The 22,668-nt window shown below is 39.7% G+C and overlaps 1 protein-coding gene across 1 annotated transcript in view; it reads right to left on the bottom strand.

Moving 5' to 3' along the window:
- Positions 1-1,631: 1,631 nt before the first annotated feature.
- stim2 (stromal interaction molecule 2) overlaps positions 1,632-22,668 on the bottom strand; it is a 46,505-nt gene continuing 25,468 nt past the window's right edge. Inside the window, exons 3-12 of the mRNA XM_004916759.4 lie at positions 22,178-22,292; positions 13,431-13,542; positions 12,305-12,420; positions 12,015-12,192; positions 10,534-10,711; positions 9,366-9,533; positions 7,816-7,916; positions 6,301-6,539; positions 5,150-5,351; positions 1,632-4,426 (exon numbers count right to left, since the gene is read on the bottom strand). Of these exons, the coding sequence (XP_004916816.2) occupies positions 3,961-4,426; positions 5,150-5,351; positions 6,301-6,539; positions 7,816-7,916; positions 9,366-9,533; positions 10,534-10,711; positions 12,015-12,192; positions 12,305-12,420; positions 13,431-13,542; positions 22,178-22,292 (1,875 nt within the window). The 3' untranslated portion in view covers positions 1,632-3,960. The remainder of the gene's footprint in view (positions 4,427-5,149; positions 5,352-6,300; positions 6,540-7,815; positions 7,917-9,365; positions 9,534-10,533; positions 10,712-12,014; positions 12,193-12,304; positions 12,421-13,430; positions 13,543-22,177; positions 22,293-22,668) is intronic.

The raw sequence follows: 22,668 nt of genomic DNA, 5'->3' as shown, positions 1-22,668 counted from the left end.
CTTCCCAGTTTATGACCACTACGTGGGTGAACCATAGAGTACTGAAGCTCTTAGTACACGGGGCACAAACTCCACTGTCAGGACCCAACTGGCAACAAAATTATCAGGGCTCCCCCAGAGGCCTAATGGCTACAAAACCAGAACACTATTGGTGGCATGGGGCACTGTGTAACCAGCACAAGGGAGACGTGACGCAGCACTAATGGTTATGGTGACTGCGGGAACCCTTCGCTACGTGGGCAACAAATCTCACAAAATACCTCTCCCTTACACATTTTTCAGCAATTATGCTGAATTGCCACAAGTAAACGTGGCCATACACATGCTGATTCTAGCTGCCGTTATTGGTCCCTTAGACCGATTCGGCAGCTTATCGACCTGTGTATGGGCACTAACGACGGGCGTGCCCGACCGACATCGGGCCTGAAATCGGCCAGATCTCATATTGGGCAGAGTTGAAAATTAGTTGCCGCATCAACGAGCAGATGGACACCTATACCCAGGTCCAAAAGACCGAATTAATCCGATATCGCCCACCCATAGGTGAGGATAACGGGGAAGATCCGCTTGCTTGGCGACCTCGCCAATCGAGCGAATCTTACCGTGTATGGCCAACTTAAGGTGTTTTATATGCTGCAATGTGAATCTTAGTGAAGGGATTGGTATGGTCAGATCTGAGGCTCATACAAAGCGCAATTTTTTTCTATCAGCCAATGTCCCTAAGGGCCGTGACACACGGGGAGATTAGTCGTGCCACGACAAATCCACTTGTCACGGACGACTAATCTCCCCGCAATACCATCCCACCGGCTAGAATGTAAATCGCCAGTAGGAAGGCATATGTGGCGCCACGATTTGTCGAAGTTTCCTATCAAGGCGACTTTGGCAAATCACGGTGCCGTGTATGCCATCCCACCATCAATTTACATTCTAGCCGGTGGGATGGCATTGCGGGGAGATTAGTTGCCCGCAACAACGGAGATTTGTCGCAGCTCGACTAATCTCCCCGTGTGTCACGGCTCTAAGACAAGAAACTCAAACTGCAGATGATAAAAAAAAAATGTATACTGTGCCAATTTTGTTTTTCCAGCATTTTAGCTCTTATGTACGTATCCTACTTTTCTTCTCTCAAACTTTCTTTGTCCATATTTCACTCACCTTTCCTCACTCGCACTACTTGTCTCTCCCATACACCATATTATTCTGCCCAACACTTTCTTACCTCTGCCTTGTTTTTTCCATCCTTTTCTCTATGGAGGGAGGGCTGGCCAATCAGTGCTGGGGTTGGCTGGGTCACTCAGGAATGGAGCGCGCAGTGCAGCTAGGGTAAAGCAAGGCTGGGGCCCCCCTTAAGAGCCAAAACTCACCAGGCCTGGGGCTATTGTTCCCCCTGTACCCCCCTGATGGTGGCCCTGGTGTCTTATGCTTTAATGAAAACCGCCTGTCACCTTGCCCAAAAACAAAGGGGTTTTTGTTAAGCACAAAAGGCTGTATGGTGAGCATCCGTTGCATCTTCTCAGGTTGAAAAACGCAGGTGAAAGTATACGCCACACGTTTTATGAACCCATGCAAAGCATGACAATTTTCTGCAAGTCCAATTTTATGGCGCTAAGTAAAAATATGCTTGCCAGAAACCGAATAAATTAGTTTATTGGAAAATGTTAACATCCTGAAATGTAACAGATCTAAATATAGTGATTCAGATTTTAACAGGCAAAACAACAAAATGACACATAAATGGCAAAAGGGGTAGACGTACGTGTCTGTAGTAGCAAAAGTATTAGTAGTTCTTAAAAGTGACTCTGTCTATTATACAACATGTACAAACCTCTTCTGGCAGAGAGAAGAAATCTGGCATTGGGGCAGTTTATGGTGCCCACTGCGCTTGCTAGAAATTGTGGGGGCAGTGCAAATGGATATGGCATATATCTGAACAATACAAATGGTGTCAAGTTCGGAGCTGTGAAAAACACAATTTTCTGTAACACTTTATCCACAATATATAAACCATAAGGTATTCTTTGCACATCTGCATGCTTCTATGTTTATACTCAGTGGAGCAGCCTATCAGAAGGCACCAAAAGCCTCCAACTTTCTTTCTTTCCTGCAGTACAAAGTGTAGCAAATCCAGTAACCCCCTGCCTGTAAACATTCGTCTACTTTGCTTATTTCACTGAAAGGAAAAGTAATGCTTGGAAATGAATGTTTGTAAGCATGTATTACTTGGGGGGGCAGCACCTTTGCTCTGCGCGTGGACGGACAAATAGCTTGTAGCCAAAATGTCAGAACTTGCACGGCTCCAACACCAAAGCGCCATGCTACAGAGCTCATTAAACCAACTGGCAAATATAAAGTTCCACCTTTTCGTAAATGGTAGCTGGGTATGCAGGGCACATCCCTTGGCTGCTATTTAGCTATGGCTTGGGTCGGCTTCCTCACAGCTTGTTTAAAACAAAAACAAACAAACAAAAAAAAAAACTTTTCGCCAATTTCTCCAGGTAGATATTTTGCGTTAGTAAGAGTAGAATAAAAGGTTAAATGGTTCCAAAATAAATATAACATGAATCTGTAAAAACTGACCTTTATTGAAACTGGCACAGCTATTAAAATGAAAATCTACATCAAAGTATTCTAACCGAAGGTACAAGAATGTCCGATATGTGACTATTGCTGCACTACAACTCACAGAGGCCACCTCCAGACTGCTGGCATGCCTGAGAGCTGCAGTTTAGCCACAGCCATACATCCTAGTATTCTAACCGAAGGTACAAGAATGTCTGATATGTGACTATTGCTGCACTACAACTCACAGAGGCCACTCCAGACTGCTGGCATGCCCGAGAGCTGCAGTTTAGCCACAGCCATACATCCTAGTATTCTAACCGAAGGTACAAGAATGTCTGATATGTGACTATTGCTGCACTACAACTCCCAGAGGCCACCTACAGACTGCTGGCATGCCTGGGAACTGCAGTTTAGCCACAGCCAGATATCCTAGTATTCTAACCGAAGGTACAAGAATGTCCGATATGGGACTATTGCTGCACTACAACTCCCAGAGGCTACCTACAGACTGCTGGCATGCCTGAGAGCTGCAGTTTAGCCATAGCCAGACATGCTTGTTTTAAGTAGATAAGCAACTCATTTTCAAGCATTACTACCCTATTTACTATGCAGTATTGATGCTTTTTTGTGTATTGTCCTGTCACTTTCACCTTTATCACTTGCATAAGGAATCAAGAGCCGGTGCCCTTGCTTAGGCCGAATATTGACATATTTCCCGCCAGTTATTAACACTGCGACATGACAGTGAAAGCCCTGGAGAAAATACGCTCTAAGGCAGGACGTCCATATATCAAAACTCTATGTAAATAATCCTCTCATAGAAAATGACTAGCGTCTCTTGTGGAAATCACATTTTTTAGAAATTCTAGGCTCTACTTAAAAACCCCAGTCTATTTTAAAGTGAAAATAGACTCCCGCCCCCCCACCCCGCTTTCCTCTTATCTCTCAGTTTACAAACCGAACGCAATTTCACTTGCAAATATGCTTTTCCAGTCAGGAAAACAGTAGTGCAATTAGTTTGACTTCTTTCTTTGTTTTTAAGGTACTTAGTCCAGAAGGTAAAATGTCATCACTCTGTGGAAAGATAAGAAGATGCTCCAGTAAACAAGGTACTAAGCAAGCCCGCTTAGGCTTACCATTTGTGTAAGTCCAAAGCGGCTATAAAAAAAAATAAAATCAAAGTAAAAACCCTAAAAGCAGAAATAAATAGACCAAGTGACTGTAAACAGATCCACTTTTCAATGCAATTCAGTGACAGCATGATCATGATAAAATAGACTTCGGAGCATTCCACTAGAACATCCAGTCTGAGAACTCCGAACGGAGTTACATTCCTAAAAATACACAAGTTTTCAAAGTTTAATGGCCTTTTTTTTTAATGACTTCCTTTAAGCTTTACTTTGAGATCTTCTTTAAAAGGACTTTGATTTTTGATTGTTTTTTGTTTTTCTCTCCATTTTGGGACAGCTCAAGAGGCGTGGTCTTGACAACAGGAATTCCGTGAACTTCTTGAACGGGTTTGCTATCATTTGCATTGGAAGGGAAAGGTGGTAAGGGTGGCTTGGGGGAGGGTAAAATGCCGGAGAGTTGGTGCATGCTGCAGGACTTCTCTAGAATGCCATTGTACACCTTACTGGCTGGGCTGAAAACCATGCTCTGGCTCTCAGACAGGCCCGTGGCATCAGGACATGCCTTAGGAGCCTCTGCTGCTGAAGGAGAATCTCCGGATAAAGATTCCTCGCAAGAGGTTTCCTCTCTTGAGATCTTCCGTGCATTCACCTGCTGCACTTCAAAGCTGGACTGTCTTCTCCCCACTGAAGAACTTAGAGAGTCACATTCAGAGCCAGTGTCTTGTGTTCCCCTAAAAGTATAAAAACACCCAATTAATTCATTTAAATAAATACCGCTATCATTGCTTAAAGACTACCAACTGCAGATATACATTGGTTAATAACATCATGTGGAAGCCAATGTCACTGGTGTTGTTGTCCATAGCAACCAATCAGCAATTAGATTTAAACAGTCACCTACAAGTTTGAAAATAAAAGCAAAGATCGGATTGGTTGCTATGGGCTATGACCATGTAGAAAGGATGGTCCAAGTGCCCCAGCCCCTCATCAATAAATTGGAGGCCATGCTGGCATTCATGGATGCCACAAACAAAAACCAAACTGAAAAAGTATTTATTGAAAATTACATTTTTACATCCAGCATCCCCAGTGGCTCTAAATGTTTCATGCCCCAAGGGTCATGGAAATTTGTAATTATAATTTTCAATAAACATTTTTTTCCTTTACCTTTGTGGAATCCTTGAGCGCCTGGATGCCCCCTGATTTGTTGTTGTTGTTCATTTGCCGCACTCCCATAGAAGCTCTAAGCAGTGGCAATTTCACACATAAGTGATACATTTCTCAGCAGCATCAGAGGAATGCCAGTAACTAATTTGCCAGTCGCACTGCTATAGACTTGTGAAGCTCAGCAACATGTTATATAAAGGGAATGTCTATTTTTTTTCAATACTTTACATTTATTCTGTAAAAGGTTACTGCTACTGGAAGCAGTATTTGTGACCAAGGTTTCTTACCACTGCTTTTCAGCAATGAAATAAATTGCATCCTCCTCTTCTTCTGTGCGGTAAAGAGCTGGACAGCTGGACACTGATAGGATATCAGGATCGGGTGATTGAAGGATTTGCTGGGACTGGGGAGAAGGGGGAACGATACTCCTTCGATGGCGACACACGCTGCTGCTTCTTGAAAGTGTCCCGTGAGTTTTTATGATGGATCCTAAACACAAGAGATTTTAGAACATGGCCATTAGATTGTATTGTCATACAAAATAGGGAAATATGTCATTGCATATGGTTCTTAGTGATGTTGCTTATATATTTTTATACTTTTACATTTATATCTCAAAGGCAAAAGAATTAGTAGGAAGTATGCCAATCCATATCTTGCACATACACAGATATAGGGGGCACATTTACTAATCCACGAATCCGAAAAAATTTGTATTGGAAACGAAAATTTCTGAACTTTTTCGTATTTTTCACGTCTTTTCGTTGCAAATTTTTCGTATTGAACGATCGTTAACGCCGGGAAAACCTTTCTGACTTTGATCCTTTAGTGCATGTCTGCATGGGCTCGATCAGTGCACTTGCGCATGAAAGAATGTTCGTTGCACAAGGAACGTTCTTTCGTTCAATCCGAAAATTTCGGTAAGGTGACGAAAAGTCGGGTAAATTACGAAAAAGTTGTGACGGCGACGAAAAAGTCGCAAAAATACCGATCATTATGAAAAAAACGCATTCGGACGCCTTCGGAGCGTTCGTGGATTAGTAAATGCGCCCCATAGTGTTACACTTCTAAGTTTGGCCACTCATATCCCATTTTGGTCCCCAAAAAAAGTGGACCATGTTATGGACAATCAGATACAATGTGACGGAAGTAACTGGTGGGCAGAGGCCTTTGGCAGGTAGTAGGACTGTATTCCAACAATCTCAGCATGGCCTCAGTTTGCCAGTATCTGACGCACAGCTTTGCCATTTAATAAGTGACTGAATATTTATATGGACACTAGGTGGCTCTGTTTGCAAATAAAACAGTTATAACTTACATATGTATTTATGGCAGCAGTATGATATCCAAAATGCTGGGACAATGTTAAGAATCACAATCTGACTGTAGAACTAAAACACTTATAATGTGTGTGTAAGTAGAAAAAAAGACAACATACCATGAAACTGGGAAATAATTGGAGGCGTGTCTTCATCTAGATCATCAACTCCCCCAGCAATAGGATAAGGAGGGATGGAAACTCTAGGCATGACCACCCAGCTGTGGTCGGAGTACAGAGTGGATGTCAGGTTTGGCAAACCTGAGTTATGCACTATTGGGAAGCCGCACATCTTTTCTATCTGCTGCCAGCGATACAGCCGTTCTCTCAAACAGGTTGTCAGCTCCGATAGTGCTTTCCTGTGAAACAGTTACCTTGAGTTATTTATTTGTTTGGTATCACATGCAAATAGTTTTAAAGCTGGCCCCTCTGTCCCACCATACCGAGTCATCAACTTATTGGCCAGTATACAGGGCCTGCAGAGAAGTGGTCAAGTTTTAAAGACAGAACGCGTATCCGCACATTGATACAGACCTCAACCCACAGGTCTCAGTAGGCCCTACTAATTGATCTGATTGTTGGTTGGTTCAGCTGGATGTGGCCCAGCACATAAGTGGCCAAATTAGGCCCAGATGTGCTTGCTCAGTGACATTGCCAACAACAGGACCTGGATATGTAGGGCCTTCAGATTCTGTTGGTAATCTGACTTAAGAGAAGATCTAAAGGGGGATTTATAAAGTGCTGCTGAGCTGGAGAGATAGAGGCACCTAGGCTCAGTGATAAATTCTGACAGTGTTGAGAAAGCAATATGCAGAGCTGTGCCTTGTGCTGCCTGCATATTAAATAAACCCTGAAGCTGTCAGCAGAGCAGTTCTATCTAAAACTAAACTACTGTGCTGAAAACCATAAAAAACTGCAAATATAATAACATTTGAATTTAAAAAAAAAAAATGAAAAATTATGATTTGGCCCATTACTACCCCATATTGGCATAGCTACTTTGGATCTTCTTATTGATCAACTGTACAAAAGTTTTTTGTTGACTATATACATTTTGGTTTATCGTCCTCTTTTTGGATTTTATAAATATTTTCCACCTGTCACTGCATATGCGGGGTGGATGGCATTCGTCACTGCATCCATAGTGAGGGAGTGGTGCTAGATTTTAACCAGAGGGAAGTCATCCTTCTTATCAAAACAAAAAATACTTTTCTTTGAAGAGCCACATAAATGACTGAACATTTTATTTTCCTCTTTAAATAACTACATTTAAAAATGTAGTTGTAGCAGCATTATTATATGTTCCATTACAGGAGATGTGCTGACTGTAAGGACAGAATGAAATAATGTTGCCTCCTATCACCCTTGGTTCACATGAAACTGGCGTATGTACATTTTTTTCGTTAATCCCGACAGTTCATATAGAGAGTGTATGACAATTATGAAACTTAAAATAATGAAGATATTTCCTTTCTTTGCTTTACACATTCCATAAACCTTTAGCATAATGGCTACAGAAATTACAGTGTGGCTCTTCATTCACAAAGTAACTCATTATTGCGTTTTCTGTGTTGATAAAACCAAGAACAGAATGGTAAATGCCAACTAGGTAAATTACAAATTCCCATTACTTACTTTGCTTCAAGGATTTTATGGTCCACCTCATCCAAGGAGGAACTGTGTGCAACATGCAGTGTCCCAAACACTGTACTTCTCTTCTTCTTTATTTTCTCTGCCTGGAAAGCAAACAACATGCACTTAATTGGGACACAAAATATAATTATATTAGTAAATGTTTAGTGCTTTAATAAGTATTTACATTAATTGCACAATAGGGGAAAATAACTCTCAAACCTTATATCTTATTGTGATATTTCTATGCAACTCAAATATGTTTTCTAAATACGATTTTGTTAATGAGAAAAGATGGATATTTAAATATCGACCAGCCCTGGCTCAGCATTTTATTTTCTATAAATATCCTAAAGTTATTAGCGTGCTACTAATTATATGCAAGATACAGTACACAGATTTGTTTCTCAGGCACGGCCAGTGCCTGCCCTGTCTAGCTTGCAATCTAAGTTTGGTGGCTAAGGCGGAGGCATATTAAGTGACATGCCCAAACCACAAGGGAATTACAGAAGGAGAATAAAATCAGACACCCATCAACTGGCGTATAGAGAAAAACACCAAGCAGTGTGGTGCATTTATAGGTACTGCAGCTAGTTTCACAGAACTGAGCCCTCTCTTACCTTGCAAAAAGTGGAATTAAAGTTTGCATTCAGATACCAAATAACTAATCCTAAACTCTAATTGGTAATCCATCTGGGGGAACTTTTACTTACTAGCCAAAAACAAAAAAAAGTTTCAAAGCATATTTCCAAAATGTTACTAACCACTAAGATTTGCTACTGCCCCCTACTGGTGCAAGTAAAGCTTTACCCACTATAGCTTGCCTCTGCCCTCAAACATGACACAGCTGGCAGCTTCAGATCTTGAAAAGGGCAGATGCTACATAAAAAAAATACTTGTAAGTCTTATGGTTTCCAAAAAGTTAAGAAGAATATGGCGTGGCATTGCCGAAAAACTGTTTTATTATTGAAAAAGGCAGAAAATACACCATTACCCTTAGTCCTCCCAAGCACAGATGCACTATGGCGTGCCCCTAATTCTACATTCATAAAAGGCAAGATATCATTTCAGAAAGTGCCTATTTAAGAGTAAACCATGTCATGAAGATACAGTTACCCAGTCATCGGGTTACATCTTGTACACAAATCATTTTATGAAATTTAACAGAAGTAGGGCACTTAAAAATAAGTTTAGAATCCCATGGACTAATAAAGCTGTCTGGATACAAGAGGTATCACAGCATACGTACTTCAGCAGCACATTGCAGAGTTACATTCTTGTTGGCACATTTAAGTAGAGGCTTATCAGTAATAGTTTCATTAAAATAAGTAATAGTTTCATTAAAATAGGGAAGGGAACAGGGCAACATTTTTTTTGGGGGGGAGACAATAAAAAAATAAGAACACAACATATGTTGAATAAGACAGTTTAGACATTATGTGGTGGCAGAAACTAAAATTATAAAGTCATTTTAGGACCGTGTCATACACACACACACACGCACGCATTTTTATACATAGATAGAAAATTCTTTGCCTAAGACTTAGAATTACCTCATCTTTGGCAATGGCAAGATGCATTTCTGCATTTTGCTTCTTTATATTATAGTACTGTACTTCCACCTCATGTGTTAATTGAAGCCATTTCTGCAGGGTTTCGGGAACAGACCAGTTGCTCCGGAGTTCAAATTCCTTCTCTGCTTTTTTCAGAGCCATGCGAACCTGTAACCAAAAATAAAGTTATTAATATCCTTTATTTCATGGTTATTGATTGGTTGTGTAGCTAAAAAGCTTGTATTGAAAGCTCATCTGTCATCAGGTATATATGCCCGCACCAGCAAGTGCCACCATGTGCCACCATAGATGCAGTTTGACTTTTAACAAATAGTTGCGATCACTGATTCTAGAGATAGTTTGGAACTTGGCAGTGTGTACTTAAAGCAAGCAATTTGTATGCACCACAATTCAGCAGTCACTAGATACCTGGGAGTTTGTGCGCCCTGTATACGGTTGCTCCTAAACCTTTCACTTTACCTACAGCTGACCCAGGGCAGTTCTAGCAGGAAGGGAAAGGTGGAGTCCTATGATTTATCATATTAAAAGTCATTGGGGCTCATTTATAATCACAATTTTTTACCTAAACAGTAACCCATAACAACCTATTAGTAATTACTTTTTTCTGCAGCAGATAAAACAGCGAAAGGAAATGTTTGATTGCCATGGGTTTACTTCCCAAGGGGCTCATTTGGCCGTGTTTGTTAATGAGCCCCAGAGCTCCATTGCATACATATATATGTATCCTGAGAGGTTAAATCAATCTTACCTGTACTGGTCCCTCTTCTGCATATTTGAGCCTACTCAGTTCACATTCTGCCCCTTTCCTCAGCTCCTGGAGCCGACGTGCATGTTAAATGAGCCCCAGAGCTCTTCCATATGACCCATTCCACTGTTTAAAACTGTCAGCAATGAACAGGCATACAATAGCCAAATATTTAAGGCCATATATATATATACCTTAAGGCTTAAGGGGTTCCCAACCGTTGAGCCACAGTCAAATGTAAAAAGACTTGGGGAGCATCATAAAAGTTCATGAAGGTGCCAAATAAGGGCTAAGATTGGTGAGCAACATGTTGCTGCCTTAAGTTATATGTCAAATTCCTTAACTAGCAAGTTGGACCTGAACAATGTAACAACATATTCTGAGAGGTTAAACCAGTCTTACCTGTACTAGTTCTTCTTCTGCATATTTGAGCCTACTCAGTTCACATTCTGCCCCTTCCCTCAGCTCCCGGAGCCGATGAGCTTCACGTTTAGCATCACTGATTTCGTCCATCATTTTACGCTCAAGATTTTGCTTCTCTACTGCCACTGTCCTATTCTCTTCTTGAGCTTTTTCTAGTCTGGAAGATTAAAGCAAACAAAAGAGAAACTTAGACATTACAAAGATTTTACAGCAAAGTCACAGTTAGACTGACTAGCAAGATACCTCTGCAAGCTAAAATGGGGCATGGCGAACACTCAGTTCATTCTGACAGATAGCACTGAGAGTTAAATACTGAGAAAACACAATATTTAAAGAAACCCAACATCTTATTTTTAATGACCGATTATATAAAGGATATTGCGTGTCATTCCAAACACAATTCTTAACCCCACACACATTGTAGGGAAGTTAAAAGTACATGTAGCTCTCATTAGGCATTTACTATTCTCTTTACGTAAAGAAAAACAAGAGGAATAGGAACTTAGATAATAGTACCACTAAACTCCCCCCATTAAAATTGTAATAGTCAATCAACTTATAAATGTAGATTATAATATATAGTAAATAATGTATTCCCTGTTGTAAAATATAAGGATATTAAAAGTCAGAGGAGTTCCATGACCATAAAAACAGAAATGAGGCCGAAAGCCAAGTGCTTTTATACAGATCATGGTGTCTTCTAAAATCTTTATATTTTATAACAAAAGGGGGTACATTATTTATTATAATACACAAGTTTCAGCGACTCATGTGACAGATATTACATTACTAAGCAGCGATTATCACAGATGACAGCATATTCATGGTTCTTGTGATTATATATATATATATATATATATATATATATATATTATAAGTAATGGACCTGTTATTTGGAAGGCTTGGGACTTGGGGTTTTCTGGATAACAGATTCCATTATTGCTCACATAGGAATATTTTACAGCATTATCCCCCATATATAATAAAAGGCACTAAGTTTGACTATTAGCAATAACCTGTAGCAACCAATAAGACGTTTCCTTTAAAACAGGTGGCCAGTAAATTCTACCTGCTGATTGGTAGCAATGGGTTATTGCACCTGGGCAAGCTTAGTGCCTTTCATTACATAACCCCCTGTGCATTTATAACAAATTATGGCCAGGAATGGAATCTAATACAGGAATGCTTGATACTACATTCTCTGTTTTCAGCACAAGACAGCTGAATCACCCATAGTTTGCTGCTAAACTGTTCGGTGCTCACTTTCCCTACTTCCAAATACTATTAGATATAAAGGGGAAATGCCACAGTTGACTCTTTCATTGCAGACTATAAGAACAGTACAAAGAACATGGACAATTTGATCTAACAATGGTGCAAAAAAAAAAAAAAAAAAAAAATTTGTAAGATTAACCTATATAACCATATAATCAGACATTTCAACCATTCACTGACTGTACCTGTCCTGAAGCTCAAGAAGACTTATTTCAGCCTTCTGCAGACCTTCTAAATCCTTCATCATCTGTGATATGTGCTCCTTGGAAGTTCTGTTCTGTGTATAGGCAAACCAGCAACCTCCAACTCCGATTACAATAGAAATGGTCAGGATAAAATCTTTTACCCAGTTGTGTGGTGGTCCTAGATAAATGCACAAAGTAAAGCATAAATAACACAATTTATAGCAACACTGAAATGTTCCTGTTTGGAAGCAATGAATAATAGTTACTGTGCCAGTAGTTTCTGTACTTACTTGTTGGTGGCCCGAATAACACTACGTCCAATGCTTTCAGCTGAAATTTTTGCCTGTGGCTCCGATCGGTAATTTTAAGTTGTGAGATCATTAGCACAGGCTCATTAACAGCTATTCTGTAAACACAAAAACAGTTCATATTTATATTCACGAAACGATCATATTATGTATGTACATAGAAGCATCATTAACTCACAGTGGTATTTAAAGCAAGGGACTTCTGTGCTCTTTTTACTGCAGCAGATGCACAACTCCCTGCACTCCAACATCATTCCCCGGCTCTTGGCATGCTGGGAGTTGTATCTGGGAGAGGCACACACTGAAGAACACCGGCTTAGAAAGACAGCATTCTGACCACTTATTTGTTTGGAAAACAACTGAGTACTAAAAGAAAATTCCTGTCAAGTAAAAATTAGGTGTAAGTCCTGACAACAAATAAGTTAGGAATGGTAACCCTCTAGTAAATACTCCGTGCCGCTGCCTTTCATACCCACTATCACTCATCTTAAAGTGATACTGACACAAAAAAACTACTCTTTAAAATATTAATCTACATAAGTTGCCTATAGGTCATGTCCACAATTTTTTGCTGATAGGGCTGCTTTTGTAGCCAATTGTTACTTCACAAAACATAAACCTGACTGTTTTGCCAACCTGACTGTCCCATCTCAACCTGTCAATTACAGCTTCTAAATATAACGGCCTCCTGCTGCACAAATATGGCAGCCCCCTCATACAGGAACATGGGGGATCAGATAGGTGATGTGAAAGCATCCTGAAATACTTTTATGGCAAAATTATAAAGCTCATGCAAAGACAGTGTTATTATATATTTAAAAACAGTTTAATTTTAGATGGAAGTATCTCTTTAAAATGGCCATGTGCTGAAAGATCTGCTCATTTGGCCAAATGATCAAGTCACAATGTAGGCCATGGAGCGGAGGACCACATCAAATAACCCCCTGTTTGTATTAATCTATTCTACTGTACAGCGCTGCGTACATAAGTAGTGCTTTATAAATAAAGATATACATACATACATACAAATAGTAAGCTGGAATGTTTCCTTTAATGATGAAATGCAGTGGGCCTACGCTGTGATAAAATCAACAGGTAAATAAGTTACCTTGGCAGAGCTGTTCCTTTGACAGAATTCTCTCTAAAGTTCTTCTCATACTGAGGAAGCTCCACAAATTCCAGCAACCACTGCAAAGTCTCCTCTTCAGTCCAGTTATGAACTGCACAGAAACAGAAAATTTAGGAATATACAAATACAATACATTAAAAAAGCATCTGTACTGGATAACTCCATAAAAAGGAAATCCAATTCTGAGGTGTCGGACTGATGGCCCTCGGGTTGTTGTTACCTTCAGAACCCACCATCGTCAGTCAATGTTGCCATTGGCCACGGCAGCTTGGGTTTTAGTTTTAATGAATGGTGCAGACTAATCTCTATTTGAAAACGTTCTGATGTGCGTTTCCAGACCAAAATTCATCTGTACGAGTATCTGGTGTCTTTTCAATATAATTAATTACAGGTAACTCAGCAAGTTTAAGCATTTTTATTGGTGTTTAACATATATATACCCTCAGGTAAGGTCAAGCTGTGCTCCTCCAAGGTCATGGTTACAGTAAGTTGTATTTACTAAACCCAATAAACCCAAAAATCTATAATTAAATTGGAGATACGTTGCAGCTTTATTATATTAACCAATAGCTCCAGTTAAACATAACAATGTTATCAATGCAATATACAACCATAGCCAACCCCTGCACACTGCCCCAGCAGGCTGCCTATATCATTGTATGATATCCCAGCCTATTATTACTAGCCATGGGATAAATGCTGAGAATCTCAAATCACTTTCCTTATGTTGAAAAGCTGCAAAATTACCAATTTTATAACGGTGGGCAGGGGAACCGCTCTTGTCCAGCGCTGAGTTAAGTACCTTACCTCAGCCTGTTTGCCCCTCTATTTATAACCTGTTTCTGCACCACTCACCAGCTTGTTGGCCCCCAGCCTATCAACTGCTCGCGGACCAACTCCCAGTAACCTTAACTAAATAGCTAAATGTTTTTAGGATTTACCACTGGGCTCCTTTCCTACCTTTAACAGAATACAGTTAACAGTAAATATAAAGATGAGATGTAGGAAAATAAAAGAATAAGTAGCTACAAACCCAACAGGTAGCCTTAGGAAGCAACTCTTCCTAACCCAGTATCTCCCCAAGGTATACAATAATATCAAGGTTCTACTTTTTAATTTCTATTTACCATTATTAGATTTTAAAGGGGTTGTTCATCTTTGAGTTAACTTTAATATGTTATAGAATGCCCTATTTCCAGCAACTTTGGCAACTGTTTTTCTTTTCTTTGTTATTTGCTTTCTCTTATTACTCTTTCCAGCTTTCAAGTGGGGGGTCACTGACCCCAGCAGCCAAAACCTATTATTGCTATGGTTACTTTTTATTACTTATATGTTCCTCATAGGCATCAGAGAAATGCCAGCAACACATATCTCAATTGCAACAATTGCTCTGGAATTTTACGGAGCATATTTGGATGTTTAGTAGTGTCGGAAGCTGTTGCTGAGCAATATATCAACCAATGTATTGTATGATAAGAGTTTAGAAAGCCCAGCTTACTGACCTGCTAGGAGATATGGTAACAGAAACTAATTACATTTTAGAAAAACAGAATAAAGATCACATTACATGTGAAATTTCTGTGAAGGCAAACTGCCCTTTAAGGTACCCGCACAGGTAAAGACACCCTGCACTGCGTATTGTCCTGATGCAGATACCTGCAGTTTAGCTCTAAAATACATTCTTGTTGAACACACAAACACCACCATGGGCTATGCCCAAACAGTCTGTGTGGCTAAAGAGCTACATATCCTACAGTACGACTTAAGTATGCCACCTATTTACTGTTTCATAAACCTATTTAAAGCAGAGGCAAGATTTTCAAAAATTTGTTATGCTCAGCTAACTTCTAATGTGCAGTGTTACGCTCTGTTCGGGTTTAGCAATGTTAATGGAATCTTCTGAAGGCAACCAATGGCGTTTCTAAACTAGACCGGCGATGCAAAGTAGAAGAGCAGGGAAAGGAATGTTAACCTTTTTTAGAAAAATGCAGCAGATTGTTAGATAATGTATATTTCTCTTTGCAGGGCAGTTTAACGCATGACTGGGACACAAGGTGTTCTGATCTTAGCTTGAGTGAAACTTCCTTATAGAGGCTTAAACGAGTTCTTCCACAAATCCCACTGCTTTGTACAAATACATGAAAACAGATACATGAAACATTTATTTATTTATACTGTAGTGATCTTGGAACAAGACTTATTGGAACAGCAATGCCTGTATTTGGTACGTCTGGCACCGCTCTAACAATTTGAAGCTTGATATTCCATACTTCAGTATTGCATAATCGAAACCACTGCCATCAGCATTACAATCATTTTGGTAAAAGAGAGGCATTTTACCCACTGCTGTTTCCTGCCTAAGGGCACAAAACGTGCCAGGGGACTAGAGGCTCATCTCTCTTTATATGTGTGTGTTGGGTGGTTGGTCAACACACAAAGACACACACATTAAAAAAAAAAAAAAACACACTAAAATACCTCCACAACTTTTAAAATGCCAGTCCATAGACTTCAGTACAACAACCCCATCTATTTATGTCCAGCAGGGGTGATGACAGCTGTAATGGTTGACTAGGAAAATTGAGAGCATAGCTAAGCAAAGTCAATTAATCCAGCAGCATGAACTGTGTATGAAGCACATTTAACTAGGCAGGGAAAGAATATCCAGTGGGCACAAAGCTTTCCCCTAGGGCCATGGCAAGCTAGGCATTCTGATCAAAATATCCATTACCCACTGCAACACAGGTACAGCCAGATGTAAAGAAACTCAACGAAGTCCAATAATAACATTTTTATCAGTAGATCTTGAGCTGGAGACTGTGTGCATGCATGTAGCATGTCCCAATGGCAAATAGCAAAACCTCAGCTGGTATATTCACCCACCAGAGAAATGCTTAATGCCTTTCCACTCTGCCTGTCAATCTGGCGGATAGAAACAGCCTTTCTGAAGCACATGGCAGCCTTATTTGCAGTCTGACAAATGCCAGTCATTGGAAGTGACAGCCAGTGTCACTTCATCAGCAGAGAACCACAGTGGAGTATTACCCCATTTATTATCTAATTATCAATAGATCACCCCATTGCAGTACGCTCAACTGGCCTCGATATATAATCATAGATTATCTGCACCAATTTCCCTTAAAAAAAAAAAGTCACTGTTACAAACATATTGCAGACATTTTAGATTTTTCTCCCACTATTAAATAGCTATAATACATAATCGTTTATTAGTACATGCCAGGGCTTGCCCAGATTTCGTTGTTGCCGAATTATTACAATCATTCATTGTAGGCTTTTTATCCAGATTAATTAGAACATTTTAGCACAACACATTTACAAGCTGTACTCCATCCTGCCCGAGCATACTTTGTAAGCAGAGAATTTTCTTTCTTTTCATGTTTAAAAATTCCTTCTCTGCGGCAGGTTAATCTTTACTGTATTTTGGAGGAAATAATTACAAAAAAAACAACCTTAACTGGTTTGTGAGGGGGAACAAATTTGATAAACCTCAATGTGTTGGTTTAAACGATTAATTTCCTACTTAAACTAAAGCTGCAGAAGATTACTATTAAAATAAATGCCACAAAGGTGCCATAGGAGGAGGAACCTCAGCATGTTTCCTGTATAGACACCCTGAATTCCACTTTTACTTGTACACAAAGGGGGCTTCCAGTCCGAGTATGGAAAGTTACAAAACCATTATAAAGAAAGTTACAAAACAAAGATTAGACGGATTTATTTTCTTTGCACTGTTTGTGCCAATTAACCTGGGTTGGAACACACTAGCATTATGACTGAAGTAGTACATGTGCCAAATACTCAAACCACACACTATAACAATCCTCAACTAGTCACAGGGCAGGGCAGAACTTAGGGTAGATCCACACAATTCAGTAAAGCTTGGGGCCCAGTACATAATTCATGGGTTGTTCTAACCACATAGCAGTCCGTGTATTTTTGTTTTGTGTTTTTATTTTGCCACCTTGGGAAGATCTAGGCATTCCAATACATCCAGTAGTGAAAATGATCTAATTTTTTCCACTGTGCCTATACCCACAGGAATGGTCATTAAAGGAAAACTATACCCCCAGAATGAATACTTAACCAGCAGATAATATAAACTATGTTAAGTGACCTATTAAATGGAATATTATATATTACATCCTTTCCCTTGATCCACCATTTAGTGATGGGCTGGGTGCTCCCTCAGAGATCAGCTGACAGGAAATAATGCAGCTCTAACTGTAACAGGAAGTAGTGTGGGAGCAAAAGGCAGAACTCTGTCCATTAATTGGCTGATGGGGCCTAGCATGTATGTGTGCCTTGGCTTGTTTGTGTGCACTGAATCCTATGATCGCAGGAGGCGGCCCTTAATTCTTAAAATGGCAGTTTTCTATTTAGGAGTACCCAATGGTACATACTACTAAAAAAGTATATTTTTATGAAAATAGTTTATTTAGATTAAACATATGAGCTTGTTTATGCAACATATTTTTATAGAGACCTACATTGTTTAGGGGTGTAGTTTTCCTACAAATAAAATTGGTCTTATTCACTGCTCTGGCATTTGGCACAGAGTTCCAGTGTTGCAGGTCCAGATCCACTAGGAAGCACAAGTTCAGTTAATGCATGTGTTGGAGTCCAGTAAATACAGCAGGACAAATGCACTTAACTCCCAAACAGAATCTTTGCCCAAAGGCATGACCACTTCATAAGCATGGATTTGTCCAGTCACAGGTAGTTCCCTACACATTGATAAGCTGCTGAACAGTCTGTCAGCAGTTTGTATTTATATATGGACCAATGACAATTTACTTTTACGCATTGCTAAGTCGCCCAAAGTTGTCTTGAGAGGAAACTTCGGGCGACTTCAGGAAATTGTAGCAACGCGTGTGCCATCCCACCGGAAGAAACACATCATTCTAGTGGGGCTGTACTAACACAGACATATGTAAGTGTCGAACACAGGTGGAACATAGGAGAATGCAGCCGCAAGGGAGCGCAGGGACAAACGCTCGTACCAGCCCTTATTAGTGCCAGGGGAAGAGAATAAACAGAGCAGTCGACCAACTCATAACTATAAAGACCAAATTTTTTGACAGGAATGATTTCTGAATGCAATAGAACTGAAAAAGTTAACATGTTTTAAAGCTGATATCTTGGGTCAATTAGATTTTTTCCCCAAACAAAAGCCAAACTTGCTTCTTATATAATACACTGCAGTGGCAAACGTTATATATATCCCCCCAAGCACAAACTGAAAAATATAAAGCAAACTTGCTGTTTGTTATATGAGTGAAAGGAAGAACATTTTCTCTTTTCCACCCCCCCATACTGTTAAGTAGAAGAGAGTATTGTAAGAGAGATTAAGCCAGTGGGCTCCACTGGGACAACCCAATAAGAAAGGCTTTGAACCCTTGCCAGGCTCAGGCTGCACAGTGTGAGGCTATTCCTTCAGCTACAAGCTTTGGTTTATTAAAATACATTCCTTTCTTGGCAGTACAAAGACCTTGATATGTTCTACTTGTTCATGTCACTGAATTTTTAGGCTCCATTACTCAGTGCAAGAAAATACTGGGACTTTTAAGGAAGAATCTACTCATCCTGAATTTACCTGCACCTTGCCAGGCTGTATTACTAAGAACAATTATTAGTTAGGGCTCTGCTGTTACAGTTCATTAAAAGAGAATACTGTTCATATAAATTCATCACAGAATGCTTGGTTACAAATTCATAGATATTTTCAATTAAAAAAAACAACAATTTTTAGTTTAGTGCAAAGTGAAAGCTGTCAATAGCAGTTTACAGCAATACAGATTGCTACAAGTTATATATAAGAAAAATGAATATTTCACCACAATGCCTATATACCAGCTTGTGCTCATGCAGGCACATTTTGGACTGGGCTACCAATCAATCCAACACTTACAATTATCCTTGCACATTTCAAAAGTCATAGCACTATGCACACCATACAATCCTACACATCAAAACTACACATCAGCAGCCAATCATGCACACAGTAACTGGCCATTATCTGCAGTGCTGCTTTAATAAATTAGAGGTCCACTACTTATTTATTTCCTGTTATTTATATAGCACCAACACATTTCCGCAGCACTACACAGAGATTATTCATCATTCACATCAGTCTCTGCCCCAAAGGAGCTTACAATCTAAGGTCCCTATTGCATTCACACACTATGGCCAATTCAGTGAGAAGCCAGTTAATCTGCCTGTATGTTTTTGGAGTGTGGGAGAAAACTGGAGTACCCATGAAGACACAGTGAGAACCTACAAACCCCTTGTAGATAGTGCCCTGGCTGAGATTGAACTCAGAACACCAGCGCTGCAAAGACTTTTTGAGCATTACACTTAGCCACCATGCATTTGCAATACCTATTTAAGTATCCCACACAAATCATAAGACACCTATTTAAATCAGCTGAAAGATTGTACCATTTAGCCTATGAATTTATTCGTAGTTTACTTTTTTTTTTCTTTTCTTTTCTTACTTTGAAGGTTTAATTTTCCCGTTGGGGACCACATACACTGTGTTGTAATTCGATTGTTGGCCTTAAGTACAATTAGACTCATAACTACCGCCTTAGGTGGGCATACCAGAAAAAGATACACTCGTTTGGCCAAGCCATACCCAGACCTTGCCAAGCAAGTGGACCTGGCAATATATTTGGCCAGCTTTACAGGTGTCTAAACGCTGCAAAGTAGGCCTTGCACTTGTGTTCTAAGTAATTAACATGCATTTTTTACTCAGCTACAAAGCGCCACACTGGATCCCAGGAGACAGATTTGGTTTCCAAAAAATGAGCGTGCCGCTGCTCTTCTAACACTTCAGCAAGAAGGCTTTCCCTGAACTGCCTTTCTCTCTCTCCATATCCATTTTGCTGTTTACATGGATTATGAATGTTTTTCCACAATAAAGTTATAAGAAATGCATGCCAGCTCTAGGAATTCCTTAAAGGTAATCTATGCTGCTTACTCAGGAGGCCATAGCTATTTATTTCCCCCTTAATTAGAAGCATTACAACAATAGGACACGGGCCATTTAGAAATACAAATATGCAGAGAAAGAGTAACAGTACTGTCTCACCAGGGTTTTGAATCCTATTGTAAATACCCAGTACCAGCACTTGTTTTCATTCAGGTGTAGGTTTGGGGGCTCTGTAATAATGCTAATAGTAAGTAATAATAGAAGTGCAGCCTGAGACCCAGTGTGACACATCACTTGTTTCTTCTCAGCAAATACGTATTCTAAATATTAGCAGAGCTCTAGTAATCAGTCGGGGAATACAATACATCTGCTGGGAAAATGCCGCAGTTTTCACTCATCAACAGGATTTTTCTACTTGACTTTTAGCACTAGTGGAAATTCTCCAGGCAGTAACTCCCATATTGCTTGTGTGACCTGTGGAATTCCTTAGACTGTGAATTCAAAAACACTGACCATTAGACATGCTCCGGATACAGCTTTACGTGGATAATACCTTGGCAGGTTCAAGCAATTTGGAAGTTTCCATTACAAATACAAAATACAAGCAAAGAATGTTCTGTGCAAAGAATAAGTAACACCATTTAAATATTTCCATTAGAGGGAATATGAACAAAACTACATTTTAGCTAGAGTTTGCCTTTTATGAAACCCTCCTGTAGCAGGAATATCAAAGAATTTGGTCACAGTTAGAATATTTGGGTAAACATTAGAACACTTCCTTGTCATGATAAGCACATAATACAAGTGGTCCCTAAAACCCAATACTTAACTTCACTTTACGCCATGTTGTGTAGGGTCTGCTTCGCTTCATCTGCGATTTGTAGGAAGGCAGAAAGAATCTGATCTGTTCTTATCCAAAGCTTTTTGTAGCTGCACTGACAGACACAGTGTTGGCCTGAGTGCAGCTACACGGAGCAGAGATCTGTCTGAAAATGCATGCTTTTGCCTTTTTTGGACAATCTCTGCTCCGTGTAGTTGCACCCACGCCAATGAAGTGCACAGAGTCTGAAAGCACATCCAGATCTCTCTGTTTGCCTACAGAGCAGGCAGAGAAAAGCGGACCCTACACAACATATGACTATACCCTAAAGCAGTAAGTATCTCAGTAAGCTTCTTGTCTTCAGACATGCATCATGCAACATACATCTGTTACAAATTATCCAACTAATGGTGACCATAAATGGCCACCTTGGGAGGGTGATACTGTGCTTGTGAGCGGTCCTCGATCAGACTGAGAAATCAAGCCTGTCCGACTGAAATCTGGACGATTTTTGGTCAGATATTGGGCAGTAGTACAGAAAGAATGCTAAGCAATACTTATTTACACACACTGGTGTCTTATTCCCCCATCATCTTTTAGATTTTAGGCACTACTGAGCAGGGCCCTCCTCTAACAATCAGTATTTGTATGATGTTATTGTACAGCACTGCACAATAATAAGAATATTTGTGTGAACATGCATTAAGACTTTATTAAGCTAACATTAAATAAACCCAACAGGGTTGTTTTGCTTCCAATAAGGATTAAGTATATCTTAGTTGGGATCAAGTACAACGTACTATTTTATAATTGCAGAAATCATTTTTTAAAATTAGAATTAATTTTCTTATAATAGAGTCTATGGGAGCTGGCCTTCCCGTAATTTGGAACACAGGATAATGGGTTTCTGGATGACAGATCCCATACCTGTATTTCTAAGCATGCTGTGCCTACCTTCAGAGGTTTTCCATTGCGCCCACAGATCTTCAACTGTTATATGTTTATCTTCTCTGTGCAAATGGTTGTGCTTCTGGGAGGCATCTTTGTAGTTCAGGTCCTCTCGAAGAAACTACAAGACAGTACCAAATGACATCTTTAGAATATTCAAGTAAGGAAGCTATTTGTTACTTTGCTTGATTTACGTGATTACTCATTTCCCCCATGCCAGTCAAATAAATACAAGAAAACCCTTAAAAAGGATAAATATTTTTAATTGAACCAGATCCATCTCCATTGTGAGAACCTGCACAAAATACATTATGCTCCTAAAAGCTGTCTCATCATCACAATATCGGCCACAAGTACAGTACAAAGCTTGTGCAGAACACATACAAATTGCTGTATTCTGCACCATCCTCTCACCAATAGGCTGCCTATATAGAAATACACCACTGATAAAAGTGGTTTCCATGCAAGGCTGAAGTATGAATAGGAGAAGGCGTGTA

This window comes from Xenopus tropicalis, chromosome 1 (genome assembly GCF_000004195.4).
Source record: "Xenopus tropicalis strain Nigerian chromosome 1, UCB_Xtro_10.0, whole genome shotgun sequence".
In the NCBI taxonomy this organism is placed as follows: domain Eukaryota; kingdom Metazoa; phylum Chordata; class Amphibia; order Anura; family Pipidae; genus Xenopus; species Xenopus tropicalis.
The sequence above is the reverse complement of the archived record's forward strand: the minus strand, read 5'-3'. Positions and strand labels throughout refer to the sequence as shown.